Raw genomic sequence first — 18531 nt, 5'->3', positions numbered from 1 at the left:
TGATGGCAGTAGGGAAGAAGCTGTTCTTGAGTCGGTTGGTACGTGACCTCAAACTTTGGTATCTTTTTCCTGACAGTAGAAGGTGGAAGAGAGTATGTCCGGGGTGCGTGGGGTCCTTAATTATGCTGGCTGCCTTTCTGAGGCAGCGGGAGAGTCAATGGATGGGAGGCTGGTTTGAGTGATGGACTGGGCTACATTCATGACCTTTTGTAGTTTCCTGCGGTCTTGGGCAGAGCAGGCTCCATACCAAGCTGTGATACAGCCAGAAAGAATGCTTTCTATGATGCATCTGTAGAAGTTGGTGAGGGTCGTAGCTGACATGACAAATTTCCCTAGTCTTCTGAGAAAATAGAGTCGTTGGTGGGCTTTCTTAACTATAGTGTCGGCATGGGGGGACCAGGACAGGCTGTTGGTGATCTGTACACCTAAAAACTTGAAGCTCTCGACCTTTCTACTTCATTCCCATTGTAGACAGGGGCATGTTCTCCACTACGCTTCCTGAAGTTGGTGACCATCTCCTTCGTTTTGTTGACATTGAGGGAGAGATTATTGTCGTCTCACCAGTTCACCAGATTCTCTCTCTCATTCCTGTACTCTGTCTTGTCATTATTTGAAATCCGACTTACTACGGTGGTGTCATCAGCAAATTTGAAAAGCGAGTTGGAGGGGAATTTGGCCACAGTCATAGGTGTATAAGGAGTATAGTAGGGGGCTGAGGACACAAGCCATGTGGGGCACTGGTGTTGAGGATCATCGTGGAGGAGGTGCTGTTGCCTATCTTTACTGATTGTGGCCTGTGGGTTAGACCGTTCAGGATCCAGAGGGAGGAGCCGAGGCCAAGGCCACTGGGTTTGGAGATGAGTTTCGTAGGAATGATTGTTTTGAAGGCTGAGCTGTGGTCGATACATGGGTGTCGTTGTTATCTAGGTGTTCCAGGGTAGAGTGCAGGGCCATGGAGATGGCGGCTGCTGTGGACCTGTTGCAGCGGTAGGCAAACTGTAGTGGATCATGACAATCCGGGAGGCTGAAGTTGATTCAACGGCCATCTGGCCCCTCGAGCCTGCTCCACCATTCAATGAGATCATGGCTGATCTTTTGTGGACTCAGCTCCACTTTCTGGCCCGATCACCATAACCCTTAATCCCTTTATTCTTCAAAAAACTATCTATCTTTATCTTAAATACATTTAATGAAGGAGCCTCTACTGCTTCACTGGGCAAGGAGTTCCATCGATTCACAACGCTTTGGGTGAAGTTCCTCCTAAACTCATTCCTAAATCTACTTCCTCTTATTTTGAGGCTATGCCCCCTAGTTCTGCTTTCACATGCCAGTGGAAACAACCTGCCCGCAACTATCCTATCTATTCCCTTCATTAATTTTATATGTTTCTATAAGATCCCCCCCCCCCCCCCCCCCTCATCCTTCTAAATTCCAATGAGTACAGTCCCAGTCTACTCAACCTCTCCTCGTAATCCAATCCCTTCAGCTCTGGGATTAACCTAGTGAATCTCCTCTGCACACCCTCCAGTGCCAGTACGTCCTTTCTCAAGTAAGGAGACCAAAACTGAACACACTATTCCAGGTGTGGCCTCACTAACACCTTATACAATTGCAGCATAACCTCCCTAGTCTTAAACTCCATCCCTCTAGCAATGAAGGACAAAATTCCATTTGCCTTCTTAATCACCTGTAAACCAACTTTTTTGCGACTCATGCACTAGCACACCCAGATCTCTGCATAGCCGCATGTTTTAATATTTTATCGTTTAAATAATCCCTTTTGCTGTTATTCCTACCAAAAATGGATAACCTCACATTTGTCAACGTTGTATTCCATCTGCCAGACCCTAGCCCATTCACTTAGCCTATCCAAATCCCTCTGCATACTTCCAGTATCCTCTGCACTTTTTGCTTTACCACTTATCTCAGTGTCGTCTGCAAACTTGGACACATTGCCCTTGGTCCCCAACTCCAAATCATCTATGTAAATTGTGAATAGTTGTGGGCCCAACACTGATCCCTGATGGACACCGCTAGCTACTGATTTCCAACCAGAAAAACACCCATTAATCCCCACTCTTTGCTTTCTATTAATTAACCAATCCTCTATCCATGCTACTACTTTTCCCTTAATGCCATGCATCTTTATCTTATGCAGCAACCTTTTGTGTGGCACCTTGTCAAAGGCTTTCTGGAAATCCAGATATACCACATCCATTGGCTCCCCGTTATCGACCGCACTGGTAATGTCCTCACAATTCCACTAAATTAGTTAGGCACGACCTGCCCTTTATGAACCCATGCTGCGTCTGCCCAATGGGACAATTTCCATCCAAATGCCTCTCTATTTCTTCCTTGATAGATTCCAGCATCTTCCCTACTACCGAAGTTAAGCTCACTGGCCTATAATTACCCACTTTCTGCCTACCTCCTTTTTTAAACAGTGATGTCACATTTGCTCATTTCCAATCTGCCAGGACCACCCCAGAGTCTGGTGAATTTTGGTAAATTATCACTAGTGCATTTGCAATTTCCCTAGCCATCTCTTTTAGTACTCTGGGATGCATTCCATCAGGGCCAGGAGACTTGTCTACCTTTAGCCCCATTAGCTTGCTCATCACTACCTCCTTGGTGATAACCATCCTCTCAAGGTTCTCACCTGTCATAGCCTCATTTCCATCAGTCACTGGCATGTTATTTATGTCTTCCACTGTTCAGTTCCTCAGCCATTTCCGCAACTCCCATTATTAAATCTCCCTTCTCATCCTCTAAAGGACCTTAGCCACTCTTTTTTTTGTTTTGCCCCCTAAAGATTTCCCAGTCCTCTAGTCTGCCACTAATCTTTGCTACTTTTGTATGCTTTTTCCTTCAATTTGATACTCTCCCTTATTTCCTTAGATATCCACGGTTGATTTTTCCTCTTTCTACCGTCCTTCCTTTTTGTTGGTATAAACCTTTGCTGAGCACTGAAAAATCGCTTGGATGTTTCTCCACTGTCCTCAACTGTTTCACCATAAAGTCTTTGCTCCCAGTCTACCTTAGCCAGTTCTTCTCTCATCCCATTGTAATCTCCTTTGTTTAAGCACAAAACACTGGTGCTTGATTTTACCTTCTCACCCTCCATCTGTATTTTAAATTCCACCATATTGTGATCGCTCCTTCCGAGAGAATCCCTAACTATGAGATCCTGAATCAACCCTGTCTCATTACACAGGACCAGGTCTAGGACAGCTTGTTCCCTCGTAGGTTCCATTACATACTGTTCTAGGAAACTATCGCGGATACATTCTATAAACTCCTCAAGGCTGCCTTGACCGACCTGGTTAAACCAATGTAGATTAAAATCCCCCATGATAACTGCTGTACCATTTCTACATGCATCAGTTTTTTTGTTTATTGCCTGCCCCACCATAATGTTACTATTTGGTGGCCTACAGACTACTCCTATCAGTGACTTTTTCTCCTTACTATTCCTGATTTCCACCCAAATGGATTCAACCTGATCCTCCATAGCACCGATGCCATCCCTTACTATTGCCCGGATGATGGTCGTTGTCTTGAAGCAGATAGGGACCTCGATTGTTGTAAAGAGAGGTTGAAGATGTCTGTGAATACCCCCGCCAGCTGATCTGCACAAGACCTGAGTGCTCGTCCGGGTACCCCATCCGGGTCAGTGGCTTTCCGTGGGTTGACCTTCGAGAAGGCTGCTCTGACATTTGCAGTGGTGATCTCGGATACAAGCTCATCCGTGGCTTCTGGGGTGGAGGGCTCGCTCTCGCTTTCCTCTTGCTCAAAGCGGGCATAGAATGTGTTGACCTCATCAGGGAGGGGTGCATTGGAGCCGACGATTTTACATGCCTTCATCTTTGTAGCTCGTTATGTCTTGCAGACCCTGCCATAGACGGCGGGGATCCGTGTGGCTAGTCTGGGACTCGAGCTTGGTCCGGTACTGTCTTTTGGCATCTTTGATGATTTCTTTAGATCATATCTGGCTTTCTTGTAGAGGTCAGGGTCACCTGACATGAACGCCTCAGACCTAGACGAAACAGCATAACGACCTACAAAGTGAAGCTGAGCAGTATCTCTGGCAGAAGCACACCCCTCCCAGATGAACTCCATCCATTCTATGCCAGGTTTGAGCAGGAAACCATCAATCCGCTGTCGACTGCCCCAGCAGCCCCCGGGCACACCAATACCCACCATCACAACTTCCGAAGTCTGATCAATCTACTTGATAGTGAACCCTTGGAAGGCGATGGTCCGGACGGGGTCCCTGGTCGTGCACTCTGAGCCTGCGTGGACAATCTGGCAGATCTTCAACCTCTCCCTACTCCGTTCCGAGGACTCCACCTGCTCCAAGAAGACCACCATCATACCAGTGCCAAAGAAGAGCCAGGCAACATGCCTCAATGACTACCGTCTTGCGGCCCTGACGTCCATTGTAATGAAGTGCTTCAAGAGGTTGGTCATGAGTTACATCAACTCCATACTCCCAGGATGCCTAGATCCACTGCAATTCACATACTGCCGCAACCGGTCCACAGCAGATGCCGTCTCTCTGGCCCTACATTCATCCCTGGAGCATCACATCAACAAGGACTCCTACATCAGACTCCTCCTATTTATTGACTACAGCTCCGCCTTCAACACCAAAATCCCAGCCAAACTCCGATCAAAGCTCAAAAACCTCGAACTTGGCTCTTCGCTCTGCGACTGGATCCTTGATTTTCTGACCCCTAGCACAATCAGTAAGAAGAAACAACATCACCTCCTCCACGATGCCCAATACCAGGAGCCCGCAAGGCTGCATACTTGCGCCCCCCCCCCCCCCCCATATACTCCCTATACACACACGACTGCGTGGCAAAATGTGGTTCCAACTCCATCTACAAGTTTGCTGACGACACTACCTCGTGGGTCGGATCGTGAACAACGACGAGTCAGAATTCAGGAGGGGGATCGAGACCTAGTGGAGTAGGGCAGCACGGTGGTTGCTGCAGTTGCTTTGCAGCTACTTTACAGCTCCAGGGTCCCAGATTCGATTCCCGGCTTGGGTCGCTGTGCGTGCGGAGTCGGAGTGTTGTCCCCGTGCCTGTGTTTCCTCCCACAGTCCAGAGATGTGCTGGTTGGGTGGATTGGCTATGATAAATTGCCCTTGGTGTCCAAAAAGGTTAGGTGGGGTGATCTTTCCAAGGGCCGGTACTGACTCAATGGGCTAAATGTCCTCCTTCTGTACTGTAGATTCTATGATCACAAACTATTATTGTGATTCTTCCCGATTTCAAATACACTTGAGGTTCCTATTAGTGAAGAGATCAATTTTAATTTGGGGATGGGAAGACTATGGAAAGTAGCTTTTGATTTTTTTAATGTGGATTGTTGCTTGTGTTCGACAGATTGGTGATATCAAAGCTCCGAATCAGTTGTTTGGTGAGGCCATCAAACAGCCTGGTGTGGCTTTCGTTGCTGCTAAATTTGATGGTATTCTCGGCATGGCCTACCCACGTATCTCCGTTGATGGAGTTGTTCCGGTGTTTGACAATATAATGAAGCAGAAACTGGTGCAAAGGAACGTGTTCTCCTTCTATTTGAACAGGTAAGATATTGGACACTATTTACCTGCCTCATCGCACCCGACTTGGAGCGATTTGAGGCTGTTTAATCTCGTGAGAGGCCTCGTCGCAAGATTTGCAGTGCTCAATGTCTCATGGGATTCAACAAAATCACAACAACGTTGCGATCTGGATCTCTCTCTCTCACTGGGCGTAATCTGGATGAACATGTTTAAAAGTGAACAATTTGGCTCATTTAAATATCTATACGTCTCCCAAACGGCCATGTCTGGGAGACTTTGCTACGATGCCATCTGGCACTGGTCCACACAAACGTGGGCCAGTCGTAACCGCACTGGGGGGGTCTCCCAGGCCATTGAAGACCCAGTTGGTTGGGCTCTGGGCACCCTGGCACTGCCAGGCTGATAGTACCAAGGTGCCAGGTTGCCCATACAAGGGGTTGGGTCCAGGTTGCCTTGCCCATAAGCGGTGAGGCTCGAGGACCATAGAAGAGGTAGGTACGTTGGATGTAGTGGGGGAGTCGGGAGGCTGTTGTGGGATCCCTGAGGGGTTCGAAAGATTGGGGTGCCCTTTGAAAAATGGGCTCGTCAGTGCAGGAAATGGAAGTGCGGCCTCGACAGGCTCTTCCCTGCTGAGGCCAAATGCTGTTGAATAGTGGGGTCTTTCCCAGTGCTGCAGATGGCTAAATGTGCCCAGAATGAGACTTATTTTTTGTTTTTTTTTCTCGTTGAATCGCGTCCAGGGAGGCTGATTCAATTCTAATTGGGATACTGTGTGGGCTTAAAGACCAGTCAGCATAACTAAATCGATAAATTTTTATCATTGTTCAAGATGATGGAGATGCTGTTGTTCTATTTCTAGGAACCCTGACACACAGCCTGGCGGGGAGCTTCTGTTAGGTGGAACTGACCCCAAGTACTACACTGGCGAATTCTTCTATTTGAATGTGACCCGGCAGGCGTACTGGCAGATCCAAATGGATAAGTAAGCTTATTTGCATGTTCAGGACTAGCACTGATCAGTAGTGTATCTGTAACACCTCTGTGCAATGTGCACAAGGTAGTGAGGCTGGAGCGTATTATAGCCGTTCAGCCTATTTTTAAATTTTTTTATTAGATAGTTGTGTCTTATTGTACAGATTTTATGGATTGGTCAAAAGTTTGTACAATCGTGCAACGGAAACACTAGTGCAGACCATCATGTATGACTTTCATTTTATACTAGTTCCAAAACTAATCTCACGCTAATCACTTTGGTTCAGTTGCAAAATTATTGTTATGGACACCAGGTCAGGTCTCAACAGTGGCTAAGGGACTGGACAAGAATCATAACTTTGTTAAGGTTTAAAGGCAGTATGGAAAAATCTATTTGTTAAAGGAGTGATATTATAAGAAATAGGGCTTGGTTATTTTATAAACAAACTTTATTAAAAGAAAACCGTATTCAAACTCACTAACAATAACAGGTTACATCTGGTTTCTTAACCTTAAACACACAGTTCCCATTAAATGGCACTTTAACAGAACCTGCAGCTATTTAGTCAACAAAGACCAAAGAAAAGTACAGCACAGGAACAGGCCCTTTGGCCCTCCAAGGCCGTGCCGACCATGCTGCCCGACTAAACTACAATCTTCTACACTTCCTGGGTCCGTATCCCTCTATTCCCATCCTAGTCAGACAAAGGCAATACCTGCATTTATGAAGCAATGGGGAAATTTGTTTAGAACCCTTTTCCAAAGTCTGCCTCGGTGACAACTTTCATGACCTCACTCAGTCGATTCCCAAAGCCTCCTCCTGTACCTGTTCAAAACAGTGTACTTCTTTCTTTCTTTATCTCTCTGCTCTGCTCAGCCCCTCAATTAAAGGTTCTCTGGGAGTTCCAGACTGTAGCCTATCATCGTTATCTTGGCTGTTTAATTGCCCACTCCCGTTTGTACAAAAGAACAGGGGCAGGAGTCTCCGCGCCGAAATAGTGATCGACGCGGGGGCGGAGAATGGCTGTCAAACCTGAGATCAGGTCCAACTCCGTCCCCGGAGAATCGCCGCGAATCGTGCGTTCTGAGCGGTGCCAGTCAGGGGCCATTGAAAGAGACTTCCATGGCGATTCTCCAACATCAGCTGGCCGAGTTCCGGATGGCGTGGTTCTTTCATGGTCCCACCCGTCAGGAACTTGGTGTGCCAGGTCCGGATTCGGTCCACGACCGTCCCGGGGGATGGCCAGGCAATCAATCGGGGGCCACCGATCTGCGGACCCGCGTGATCTGGGGGTGAACCGATGTTTCTGGTGCCGATCCACAGTGTGGGTCCGCCATGTTGCGCAGGGCGGCCAATACAGGCCGCCGCCGTGCGCATGCGCGGACCCCTGACCGGAGGTGCAGGGCCCCATATCAGCAGCCGGAGATGCGAGGAGCACTCCGGGGCCCTGCTAGGCCCATCCAGGTAAACTAATCGCTCCGGACTTAGAAAGTCCAGAGTGACTCGCCCGTGTTTTTTTGCGGGCCTGGGGACATAGCCCCATTACCCCGCCCAAGATACTATTGATATGCAACTAACCTCCCATTGCTGGATAAAGAGGCTCTGATGAGCTAATAGCTGGTCAGATCAGAGTGTCCCAAAGGGTAATGGATCTCTGACATCCTGTGTATTCCCACCAAAACGCAATGTAACTTGGCCAGGTGTAGGTGTAGGCGTATCCCTTTGACTCCCTGCTAGCAGGTTTTTTTTCCCCCTCTTAAATGTTTTAACTCCTAAATTGCCTGCTACATCTTTGATCTCATTTCTGGACCCAAATTCCGAATAACTCCCTCGTGTAACACCTATATTCTGCATAAACATGGATGATTTTATCTTTAATTGAATAATTTTACAGTTGTATCACTTGATTCGAATGGAGTCTGTTAATTTCCTCACTGGGGGAAATCCATACCCTATACCATTTCAAGAGATTAACCTCTACACTAAATGTCTTTTATGCTATTATTTAATACCTTTTTCAAAAATTCTGGTCTCTGAAACATCTTCGTGCCTTCCATTTATGCAAGTGTGAATTGTAGTGTTCAGGCCTCCTATATGTTTGATATGGGTCTTCAACGTTTGATTCTGCCCTGAGGAATGAAGGGTTTAACGCTGCATTTCTACAAGAAAAGGGCCTTGTGTGTGGGGCCTGACCTTTCTGTGTTGTCTTTTTGATGCAGAGTTGCTGTTGGTGACACATTGACCCTGTGTAAAGATGGCTGCTCGGCTATTGTAGACACAGGAACCTCTTTGATCACTGGGCCTGCTGAGGAAGTTACAGCCCTGCAGCAATCTATTGGAGCTGTTCCACTTGCTCAAGGACAGGTGAGAATGATTGCTGCAGCGGCAGCTTGTTTTCTCCCATTCCCAATTACTGCCAAAGTTGGCTAAGATGCCCTGACCCTGTGGTGAAACGATGAGTTCTGATCACAAACCCTCGTGGAAAATACCCCTGTGGGACATTGAGTGATAATTGAACCAGACTTGGATATCATGCCATTGGCATGATTGAGAAGTTTGTTGATGCTTACTATCCAAGTTCATGTGAAGGACAGGCACTTGAAGGATGTGCCTGAAGGCTGGTGGGATATTTGGAACCATAATCTGTTGGAGCTTTCCATAAGGAAAACTGTGACAGAAAAGCGTCAAATTGTAATAAAAACCATTGCAACGGTAACTTGCATATTTTTTCTTCCTCAGTACAAGGTCGACTGTGACAAAGTTCCCTCACTTCCTTCCATCAATTTTATCCTGGGAGGGCGGACCTTTACGCTAACTGGAGAGCAGTATATCCTTAAGGTGGGTATTTGTTTTAAAACTTTCTGCAAAAGTAGATAGTTATACTCTACTTTGAAGCGCTAACCATATCTGTAACTTGGGCAACTTTGACTCACTGAGCTGGAGTTTGAGTTGTGGACGTTGTGGGTCATCGGAGCGTTATCTAGAAACTTTGTTCCAGGGGGCAGTCACTTAACGTCAGGGGCGGGGGGGGGGGGGGGGTGGTGTGTGACTTGAGTCGGGCAAGGGGCAGGAAGGGTGACTGAGTCGGGCAGGTATGAGGAGCCAGCATGTTGTGTTGGAGGAGCCTTGGCCCCTAATTTTGTCCAACAGATATAGGCACCATGGATGATGAAGGATGCCATTCAAATTGGGCAAACGGAGGAATTAGGTAGTGATAGGAAACAATATAGTGGGGGATAGATAATATTTTCTGAAGCTCTGAAAGTTGTTTTGACTGGTGCTGAGGATTACTCGTTGGAGAGTAACTTCATGGAGAAGGGTCCAGCTGTTATAGTTCATTTAGAGAAACAATGGCATGGGTAGGATTAGGAATGATATTCTGCTGAGATGATATGAAGAGTTAAGGACCAAATTAAAATACGGAGCATCCAAGTTAATCACTGGATTGTTACCGGAGTCACCCACCAAACGGTATAGTGTCCAGCAATTAGAGAATTAAACAGGTGGTCAAAGAATGGTGTGGAAAGAAGGGATTTTGATTCACTGGCAATGACATCCATCTTCAGGGATGTGATCAACTGAAGAGGGCAAGAACCAGTGTCCTGGCCAATCATGTAACTAGGGCTGTGGACAGAGCTTTAAGCTAACAGTGGGTCAGCGGGGTCAGGTGAAGGGGGATTTAGAAATTCAAAAGTTGAAAAGTAAGGTTAAAACATCAGAACAGCAGCAGAATGGGACAGGAAGGGATAGAGTTTAATTTTATTTTTAAAATGTACTTCAGCAATAAGGACACTGCAAGGAATAGAAGTTTTAAAAAAAAAAAAAAAATTGAAATGAAAGGTTCTTTATCTGAAGACACTAAGCATTTGCAGTAAGACAGATGAGCTAGTTCCTGTAGCCAATCTATGCTGCATTTGGCTGCGGGGTGGTGGAACTTGGTGGTGGGGGGGGGGGGGGCACACAAACCTCTGGAGGAGATGCCCATTCCCACAAGAGATGTAACCTTCTTGTAGTTCAGGCCTATCTTCCCGCCAGCCTAAATGTTGAGGCACAGTGGGAAATGGCCCTTAATTGGCCACTTAGTGTGAATTGGGACAAGGGCTGCTTCCTGTAAGGAGTATTGTCCACGTAAAATAGCTGTGTGGTTGGGGGTGAGGGGGCAAAACCCAGAGGGGATCCAACCCCTTCAATTTCTCCCCAACCTCCTCCTATACCTCCCGGTGGGTTTCTGGCCCTATATTGTGTTGTGTAATGAAACGGAGTTAATTAAACACATTGGGGTGATCTGTTGCTCACTCAAGAAGAAGTTGAGGATAGTATTAGATTTAAAAGAAGAGACTTCTGACTGTTCTTTGCAACATTGTAAGTCGGAGGATTGGGGAGTGTTTTGGAACCAGCAGAAATGAGGAAAAAAAATTGAATGATCTGAGTAAACTAGACCGAAATATATGGAAAAAAACTTATAGAAGGTTTTCTTAGCAGAAAAAGGAAGGGGGTAGCTACTGCACACGTGAGGTAGCTACAACAAATATTAGCCTCTTAGAAGCAGAGACAGGAGAAATTCTCATGTGGAATGAGGGAATGGCAGAGGCATTGAACAAATATTGTGTCTGTCGTCACAGTAGAAGACTCTGGTCTCCTACCAGAAATTAAAGGTAACCAAAGTGTTCTTAAAAAGTAAATAAATTAATGTTGGCAGAGAAAATGTGTTTGTGAAACTTCAGGGACTAAAAGCCAACAAATCCCTGGGACCTGATGGCCTACACCCTAGGGTTATAAAAGAGAGAACTTGCACACCCACTATCTCTTGAGTTACGATATTCCAAAATTCCTTTGATTTGAAAATTGTCTTATTAGTTTAGATGTCGGTAAATGTTGCACTTTTATTTAAAAAAAAAAATGAAAAAAAAATGAGGTTAGCACTGTGGCTTCACAGTGCCAGGGTCCCAGATTCGATTCCCCACGAGGTCACTGCCTGTGCGGAGTCTGCACGTTCTCCCCGTGTGTGCGTGGGTTTCCTCCGGGTGCTTCGGTTTCCTCCCACAGTCCAAAGATGTGCAGGTTAGATGGATTGGACATGATAAATTGCCCCTTTGTGCCCCAAAAGGTTAGATGGGGTTATTGGGTTACGGGAATAGGGTGGAAATGAGGGCTTCAGTGGGTCGGTGCAGACTTGATGGGCTGAATGGCCTCCTTCTGCACTCTGCCTTCTTTCTTACATAGAACATAGAGGGAAACCATAGGCCAGTTAGACTAACATCAGTTGTTGGGGAAAATGTTGGAATCTATTATTAAGGAAGTCTTATTGGTGCAGTACTCTAGGGAAACTCTAACAAATGTAGGGAGTTTTTTGAGGATATAGCTAGTTGGATTGACAAAGGGGGACCAATAGATCCTGGAAAGATCTTCAATATAGTGCCACAGAGGTTTAATAGCAACATACAAGCTCATGGAGTATCTATCAAAGTTTACTGAGGATGCCAAGCTAGGTGGTAAGGTGAGCTGTGGGGCGAACACTGGTTCCCAAAAAGATATAGACAGGTTATGTGGGCAACAATGAAATGAAAATCGCTTATTGTCACAAGTAGGCTTCTAATGAAGTTACTGTGAAAAGCCCCTAGTCGCCACATTCCGTCGCCTGTTCAGGGAGGCTGGTACGAGAATGTAATTACAATGTAGGGAAGTCACCCCCTTTAGTCCGAAGAATAGAAAGGCACATTATTTTGGTGTGTATCTTTTTAAATGTATTTTATTCCAGACTTGTATAAAAGGTTACAAAACAGGGCAGCACGGTAGCATAGTTGTTAGCACAATTGCTTCACAGCTCCAGGGTCCCAGATTCGATTCCTGGCGTGGGTCACTTTCTGTGTGGAGTCTGTATGTTCTCCTCGTGTGTGCATGCGTTTCCTCCCGGGTGCTCCGGTTTCCTCCCACAGTCCAAAGATGTGCGGTTTAGATGGATTGGCCATGATAAATTGCCCTTGGGCGTCCTAAATTGCCCTTAGTGTTGGGTGGGGTTACTGGGTTATGGGGATAGGGTGGAGGTGTGGGCTTGGATAGGGTGCTCTTTCCAAGAGTCGGTGCACACACAATGGGCCGAATGGCCTCCTTCTCCACTGTAAAGTCTATGATTCAATGATAAACAATTCGGGGAGCAAGCTCCCCAACGCAACTCTACAGTTTCTTCAAATCCCCCCCCCCCCCCGGCAACGAACAGCTCCTCCAACACTGGCACGAACATCCCTCACCTACCTCGAAGCTCTCCGCTGAATTCATATCCGAAGAAGAATGTCATTAAGTCCCCCAAGGTGTGATTCACTGGTCCCCGCTCACACTTACCTGCCACCTCCTGGAACTTTCCACTTATTCTTGCCGGCATCATATATGCCCCGTGTACGACCTTGAACTGTATCGGGCTCTTCCTGCGCACAACAAAGTCACATTTACCTTATGTACCTCCCTCCTCACTCATTAATTTATCTCCACTCCTACCTCTTAATCTTCACCTGCTCACCTCCTTGCTCTCCCAGGAATGTTGCCTCCTCTCCTTCCCACCACCGCCTCCCCTTCTGTGTTCGCCACCCAATAATAACGTAGCAGGTTCGGCAATACCAACTCTCCTTTCTGACTCTGTCTCTGTAACAAATGTCCTCTTAACCCTTGGCACCTTCCCTGCCCAGACAAAGTCTGAAATGATCATATCCAGTTTTCAAAAGAAGGTCTTCGATACAAAGACCGGGAGTTTCTGAAATATGAACAGGAACAGAATGTTCATCTCCATCACTTGGACCCTCCCTGCGAAACTCAAGTGCAACGTGTTCCATCTTCAGATCCTTCCTGACCCCTGACCAGCTTTGTTAGATTCCATTTATGTAATATCACCCATTCCCTCGCTACCTGAATCCCCAGGTATCCAAACCTGCCTCTGGTCACCTTGAATGGCAGCCCCCCTATATTGGCTTGCTGACCCAACTCGTTCACTGGGAACACTTCACTTTTCCCTACATTTAGCTTCTATCCATCACTAACGCAAACGACAATGGGCACACCTGCCTTGTTCCTCTGTGCAGTTTAAAGTTTTGTGAGCCCATATCGTTGGTCCGTACACTCCCATCGGTGCTACTTACAACAGGTGCACCCATGCCACAAACTTTGATCCAAACCCGAACCTTCCCAGGACCTCAAAAGGTACCAACGCTCCACCCATTTGAATGCCTTCTCCGCATCCATGCACACCACTACCTCCAGTACCTGGGCTCTCGACGAGGTCATGATCACGTTTAACAGCCTCATTACAAGAAAACTGCCTGCCCTCTTTACAAAACCTTTTTGGTCCTCCGTAACCATCCCTGGGACACAATCTTCCATCCTTCCCGCCACCACTTTCACATCCGTATTTAACAGCGATATGGATTTATATGACCCATTTTCAACGGGTCCTTCCCTTTCTTTGGTATCAGTGTGATTGTTGCCTGCGTCATCGCCTCCAGCAGCTCCCCCTTCTCTAGCGCCTCTTTCATTAAGTGACCCCCAAGAGATGTGCTGCCAGGTCCATCACAAACTCCTTCTAGAAATCCGACAGGTAACCATCGGGCCCTGTCTTTTCCCAACTTAATAGCCCTTATAGCGTCCAATACCTCCCTCAGCCCCAAGGGCTTCTCTTGCTCCAACTGTGGAAACTCCAGTTCGTTGAAGAACCGTCCCATGACCCACCTTCTTGGTCTAATCTGGCCCTTCAAGCGGAGGTGCGTCTCCTGCAGAAAGACCATCTCCGCTTTTAAACTACTGAGGTGCGCAAAGACCCGAGATCTCTTCACCGGTCTGTTGAGCCCTCCGAAGTTCCATATTATCGGCCTTATCGGGGCCTTGTGCCTCCATTTCCCCTCCATCATCCTCCCCTTTTGACTACCCCTGTTAATTTCACCCTGTACCTGGCCCATCCAAGATGGCCTCTTTCTACGCTTCTGACTATGGTTGTTCTCCAACCTCGCCGCGTCGCATTCTTCTCTTTTCACCCCACCCCTACCCCGGTCACCTCTCTCTACCTTCTCACCCACCTCACTTGCAGCATTACTGGGCTTCATAGGTCATTCACAGTTTCGCCGGGTAGAGTGCAGTTGCGCTTCTCCCTGGCCCATTGCAGAATCTTCTCCTTCTCCATGAACCTATGGAGCCTCACGACCTGCGACGGCTCCCCTGCTCTAGGCTTCTATCTCCGATACCTGTGTGCTCTGTCCACCTCGAGCCTTGTCCAGCAGCCTCAAAACGTACCTCGTGACACTTGCACCTTCCACTCCTTCAGGGAGGCCCCCACTCTGCAGATTCTCCCTTCTCGACCTGTTTTCCTGCTCCTGTACCTTTGCTCTCAACGTCTTGCAAAGGTCTTTTAAAAGCCCACTTCCGCTTTCATCATCCTCTCAGTCTCTCGGATCTGCGACCCCTGCGCCTCCTAACATTCTCCACCCTCTCCATCGAGCCCTTCAGGGGTGCCACAGCCCCTTGGATCGATCATCCTGCATCTCTTTCCTCTGTTGGCAGAACTCTTCCTTGATGAAGGCCATCAGTTGTCACACTGGGGCTTTGCTGCTTGCACTGACCCTCTCCCCTCTGTTATCTTTCCATTGGCTGCTGTGCCACAGGTCTCTTTTCAACTCCTTGACCTTCTACTGCGTTTGATAATCCGCAGACATACTACTCCTGGGGAGAACTTCTCCTCTGACCTTCAGTTACACTTTTCCGTAGAAGTTACAGCCAGTTTTCAGGCAGAAAGAGCTTTCTCTATGCCTTCAAGCAGGAGCTGTCCTGTGTGTGACCACTCATACCATGGCTGCGACCGTCCACAAGGTGTGAATCTTGTAAGAATTGATGTTCAAAGAGACTTGGGTGTGTTCATATAAGGAATGCAGAAGTTAACATGCAGGCACAGCAAGCAATTGGGAAGGAAAGTGACATGTTTGCCTTTATTGAAAGGGGATTGGAGAGCTGAATAAAGAGGTCTTGCTGCAATTGTACAGGGCTTTGCTGAGATCATGGAAGAAGACTGCACCTTTTTGGTCAACAAGATATTTTTAGTCAACAAATTATATACTTGCATTGGAGGTGGTACAGCGAAGGTTCACTACATTGGCCACTGGGAAAAGGAGGCGGTTTTATGATATATCGAAGTACATTTGGCTTGTATTCTCTAGGGGTTTATAAGAATGAGAGGTGATCTTATTGAATTCTTCAAAGTTCTGAAGGAGCTTGATAGGGTAGACCGAGATTTGTTTCTGCTGGTTGGTGAGGTTACATCAGCAATAGCACAGTCTCTGGATAAGTGGAGGATCATTTGGGATTGAGGCAGAGAAATTCCATCACCCCCAAGGGTTATGAATCTTTGGAATCTCTACCCCAGAGGGTTATAGATGTACCATTGGTGAATATGTTTAAAGCTGGGATCAACAGATTTTTGGGCCCTGGCAAATTGAGAGAAGTGGGAAGCGCAAGATCAGACATGAGTTCTATTCCATGGCAGACCAGTCAACGGGCCATCGTCTGTTCTCTTGTTCGTATTTCATGTGCCCTTGCTGGTTGGATGAGTGTAGCTGCCCCTGCTCACCACCCTTTTCTCACCCCTCGGATGTAATGTTCATTAATTTATTTAAAGATGGCTACTCTCTGCTCTTCTCTCTCTCTACCCTGTCCCTTCAAAGGTTCCAGCTAAGCCCATTGCCCACCAAATTTGGGTACCGGTCAGTCAGAGGTGATGTCTTGAGCCAGATGCTACTAGGTTTTTTTGTAATCGTTTTGTTCTTGGAATTTGATCGCCGCCGGCATGGCAAGCAGTTATTGCCCATCTCTGGAGAAAGAAGCAGTGGACTGGCTCCTGAACCATTGCAGTCCATGTGTCTTTTTAAGCAGACAAGAATTTGACCCAGAAACAATGAAACATACATGTTCAAGTCAGAATGGTTTGTGCCCAAGGGGAAATGGAAGTGTTCACAGGTAAATGCTGCCGTAGTCCTTTAAGGAGGCAGAGGTTGCCTTGTTTGGTCGGTACTATCAAAGGAGCCTTGGCACTTGCTGCACACCGTAGAATGTGCACACTTGTGGCCATGGTACATGCTACAGGACATGAAAAAACATTCAAAAATGAAGTTATCTTTGCTTGGGCTGTGGAAAAAGTTTGGTAAAAAGTTTGGTTTCTCAAGATGTGATTTAATATTTGTTCATTGTCCTTTTCAGGAAACGCAAGGTGGTATCACTGTCTGCCTGAGTGGATTCATGGCCCTTGACATACCACCTCCTGCTGGCCCAATGTGGATTCTTGGAGATGTATTTATTGGGCAGTACTACACAGAGTTCGACCGAGACACTAATCGGGTTGGATTTGCAAAGGCTGTGTAACCATGACTGCCACGTCAACAATCCAATAGAATATTAAAAATTGAAGTGCACTAATATTCAAAACCAACTTGCAACAGTAACAATGAGAATCCCTTAGACTTGTAATTTTATGACCGTGACTTCCAAGAGATTGATTATGGACGGTTCTGGGCTGTTCAAGCTAATGGAGCAGAATGCTAGTAATACAATGGGAATGTAAAGTTCTCTGTTCAGGGTTCGTGATCCGTTTCACTCTATGGTACTTGTTTTTTTTGAGGAGGGGTCAAAGGAGAGAAAAATCAGAATTTTGCTGTTCGAGAATCAGTAAGTGAGGCAAAAATGGAGCCAACAAAAGAACGAAATAAAGACTGGTGTTAAACAATGGAAGAATTGTTGAAATCTACATCATTTTAATTGTTTTAGGAATATTTTGGCATCTGTTGTAAAGAGGTAGCTAGAATCAAATAAACTGAAATACAACATGTTGCTGTTGCCATCCATATTTGTACGTGTATATAATTTTGAAATCCATTCAGCTGATGGCCCTTTTGCTTGAGTCCGAATTCAAACACCACTCCACACAATGCAACACTTGTTGAACCTCAATCGCAAAAGAATTTGTCATTATTTGGAGAAAGCAAAAAGTGCTCTTGTTTTTTTCTTTCTGCTTGTACTAAAGCATTCATTGATGATTCATTTGCACATAAAATAGCCATTTGTCTAATAATGTTAGAATTCGGAGTTCATTGTATTCAAGTTCCTTGTGAAATGAGGAACAAGATTATCTTGAAGAACATAAGAAGCAGGAGTAGACCATATAGCATGTTGATCCTGCTCCACCATTCAATATGATCTTGGCTGATTTTTGACTTCAACTCTGCTTTTGTTCTGTTCTTCATTTCCCTTGATAAACCGAGAGATCAAAAATCTATCTCCGCCTAAAGTATATTTGACAATACCTCATCAGCCCTCGGGTAATGGAATTTCAATGATTCAGATCCATGAGTGAAGAACCTTGGAAGGAGAAGAAATGTGCACTCTCTCTCGTACTCTCGCTCGCTGAAGTGAGACCTGCTTTATTGTTCTAAAACCAGTGAGTGCCTGGAACATCTTTGCTGTCAACTTGACACGGTCTTGAATCTACAGAGAAAGTAGACCACCTTTGCAGAGGAAACCATCTCCAGCCTAGAAGGAAGAAGTACCACAAAACAAACTGGAAGTCATCCCAGTGCATCCAAAATCCTTTATCATTTTATTTTCTTCCCCATAACTACCTTTTCTGTTTGTTTGTTTGTGTTTGTGTGTAGAAAGTGGAGGGGGAGTTGGGAGAGGAGTATTAGTCAGTTACATTTTCTGTCTGTTTAATTATAAATCCGTACATAATAAAGATTGCTTGTGTTAAAACTACCTGGTGACTGGAGTTTATTGGGCTCAATCAAGGACACTATTTTAAATAAGATCTAATTTCACCTGTGTTGTGACTCCCTGTCAAAGTGGGGCTGGAATTGACCATGCACTAGCCCAGGGTGTTCTGACACTGAGGCAACAACTTCTAGATCTACCCTGTATTATTCAAAGAAATCATTTCATTCTTTTAAACTCCGAATGTAGACCCAGT

At 46.1% G+C, this 18531-nt stretch overlaps 1 protein-coding gene across 1 annotated transcript in view; it reads left to right on the top strand.

The window, feature by feature from the left end:
* Positions 1 to 17397, top strand: part of ctsd (cathepsin D) — a 43869-nt gene extending 26472 nt beyond the window's left edge. Inside the window, exons 5-9 of the mRNA XM_072466299.1 lie at positions 5397 to 5596; positions 6435 to 6557; positions 8768 to 8912; positions 9288 to 9386; positions 16773 to 17397. Of these exons, the coding sequence (XP_072322400.1) occupies positions 5397 to 5596; positions 6435 to 6557; positions 8768 to 8912; positions 9288 to 9386; positions 16773 to 16934 (729 nt within the window). The 3' untranslated portion in view covers positions 16935 to 17397. The remainder of the gene's footprint in view (positions 1 to 5396; positions 5597 to 6434; positions 6558 to 8767; positions 8913 to 9287; positions 9387 to 16772) is intronic.
* Positions 17398 to 18531: the final 1134 nt, after the last annotated feature.

The sequence above is a fragment of the Scyliorhinus torazame genome, chromosome 10 (assembly GCF_047496885.1).
Source record: "Scyliorhinus torazame isolate Kashiwa2021f chromosome 10, sScyTor2.1, whole genome shotgun sequence".
Classification (NCBI taxonomy): Eukaryota; Metazoa; Chordata; class Chondrichthyes; order Carcharhiniformes; family Scyliorhinidae; genus Scyliorhinus; species Scyliorhinus torazame.
This window is presented reverse-complemented; position numbering and strand designations above follow the sequence as displayed.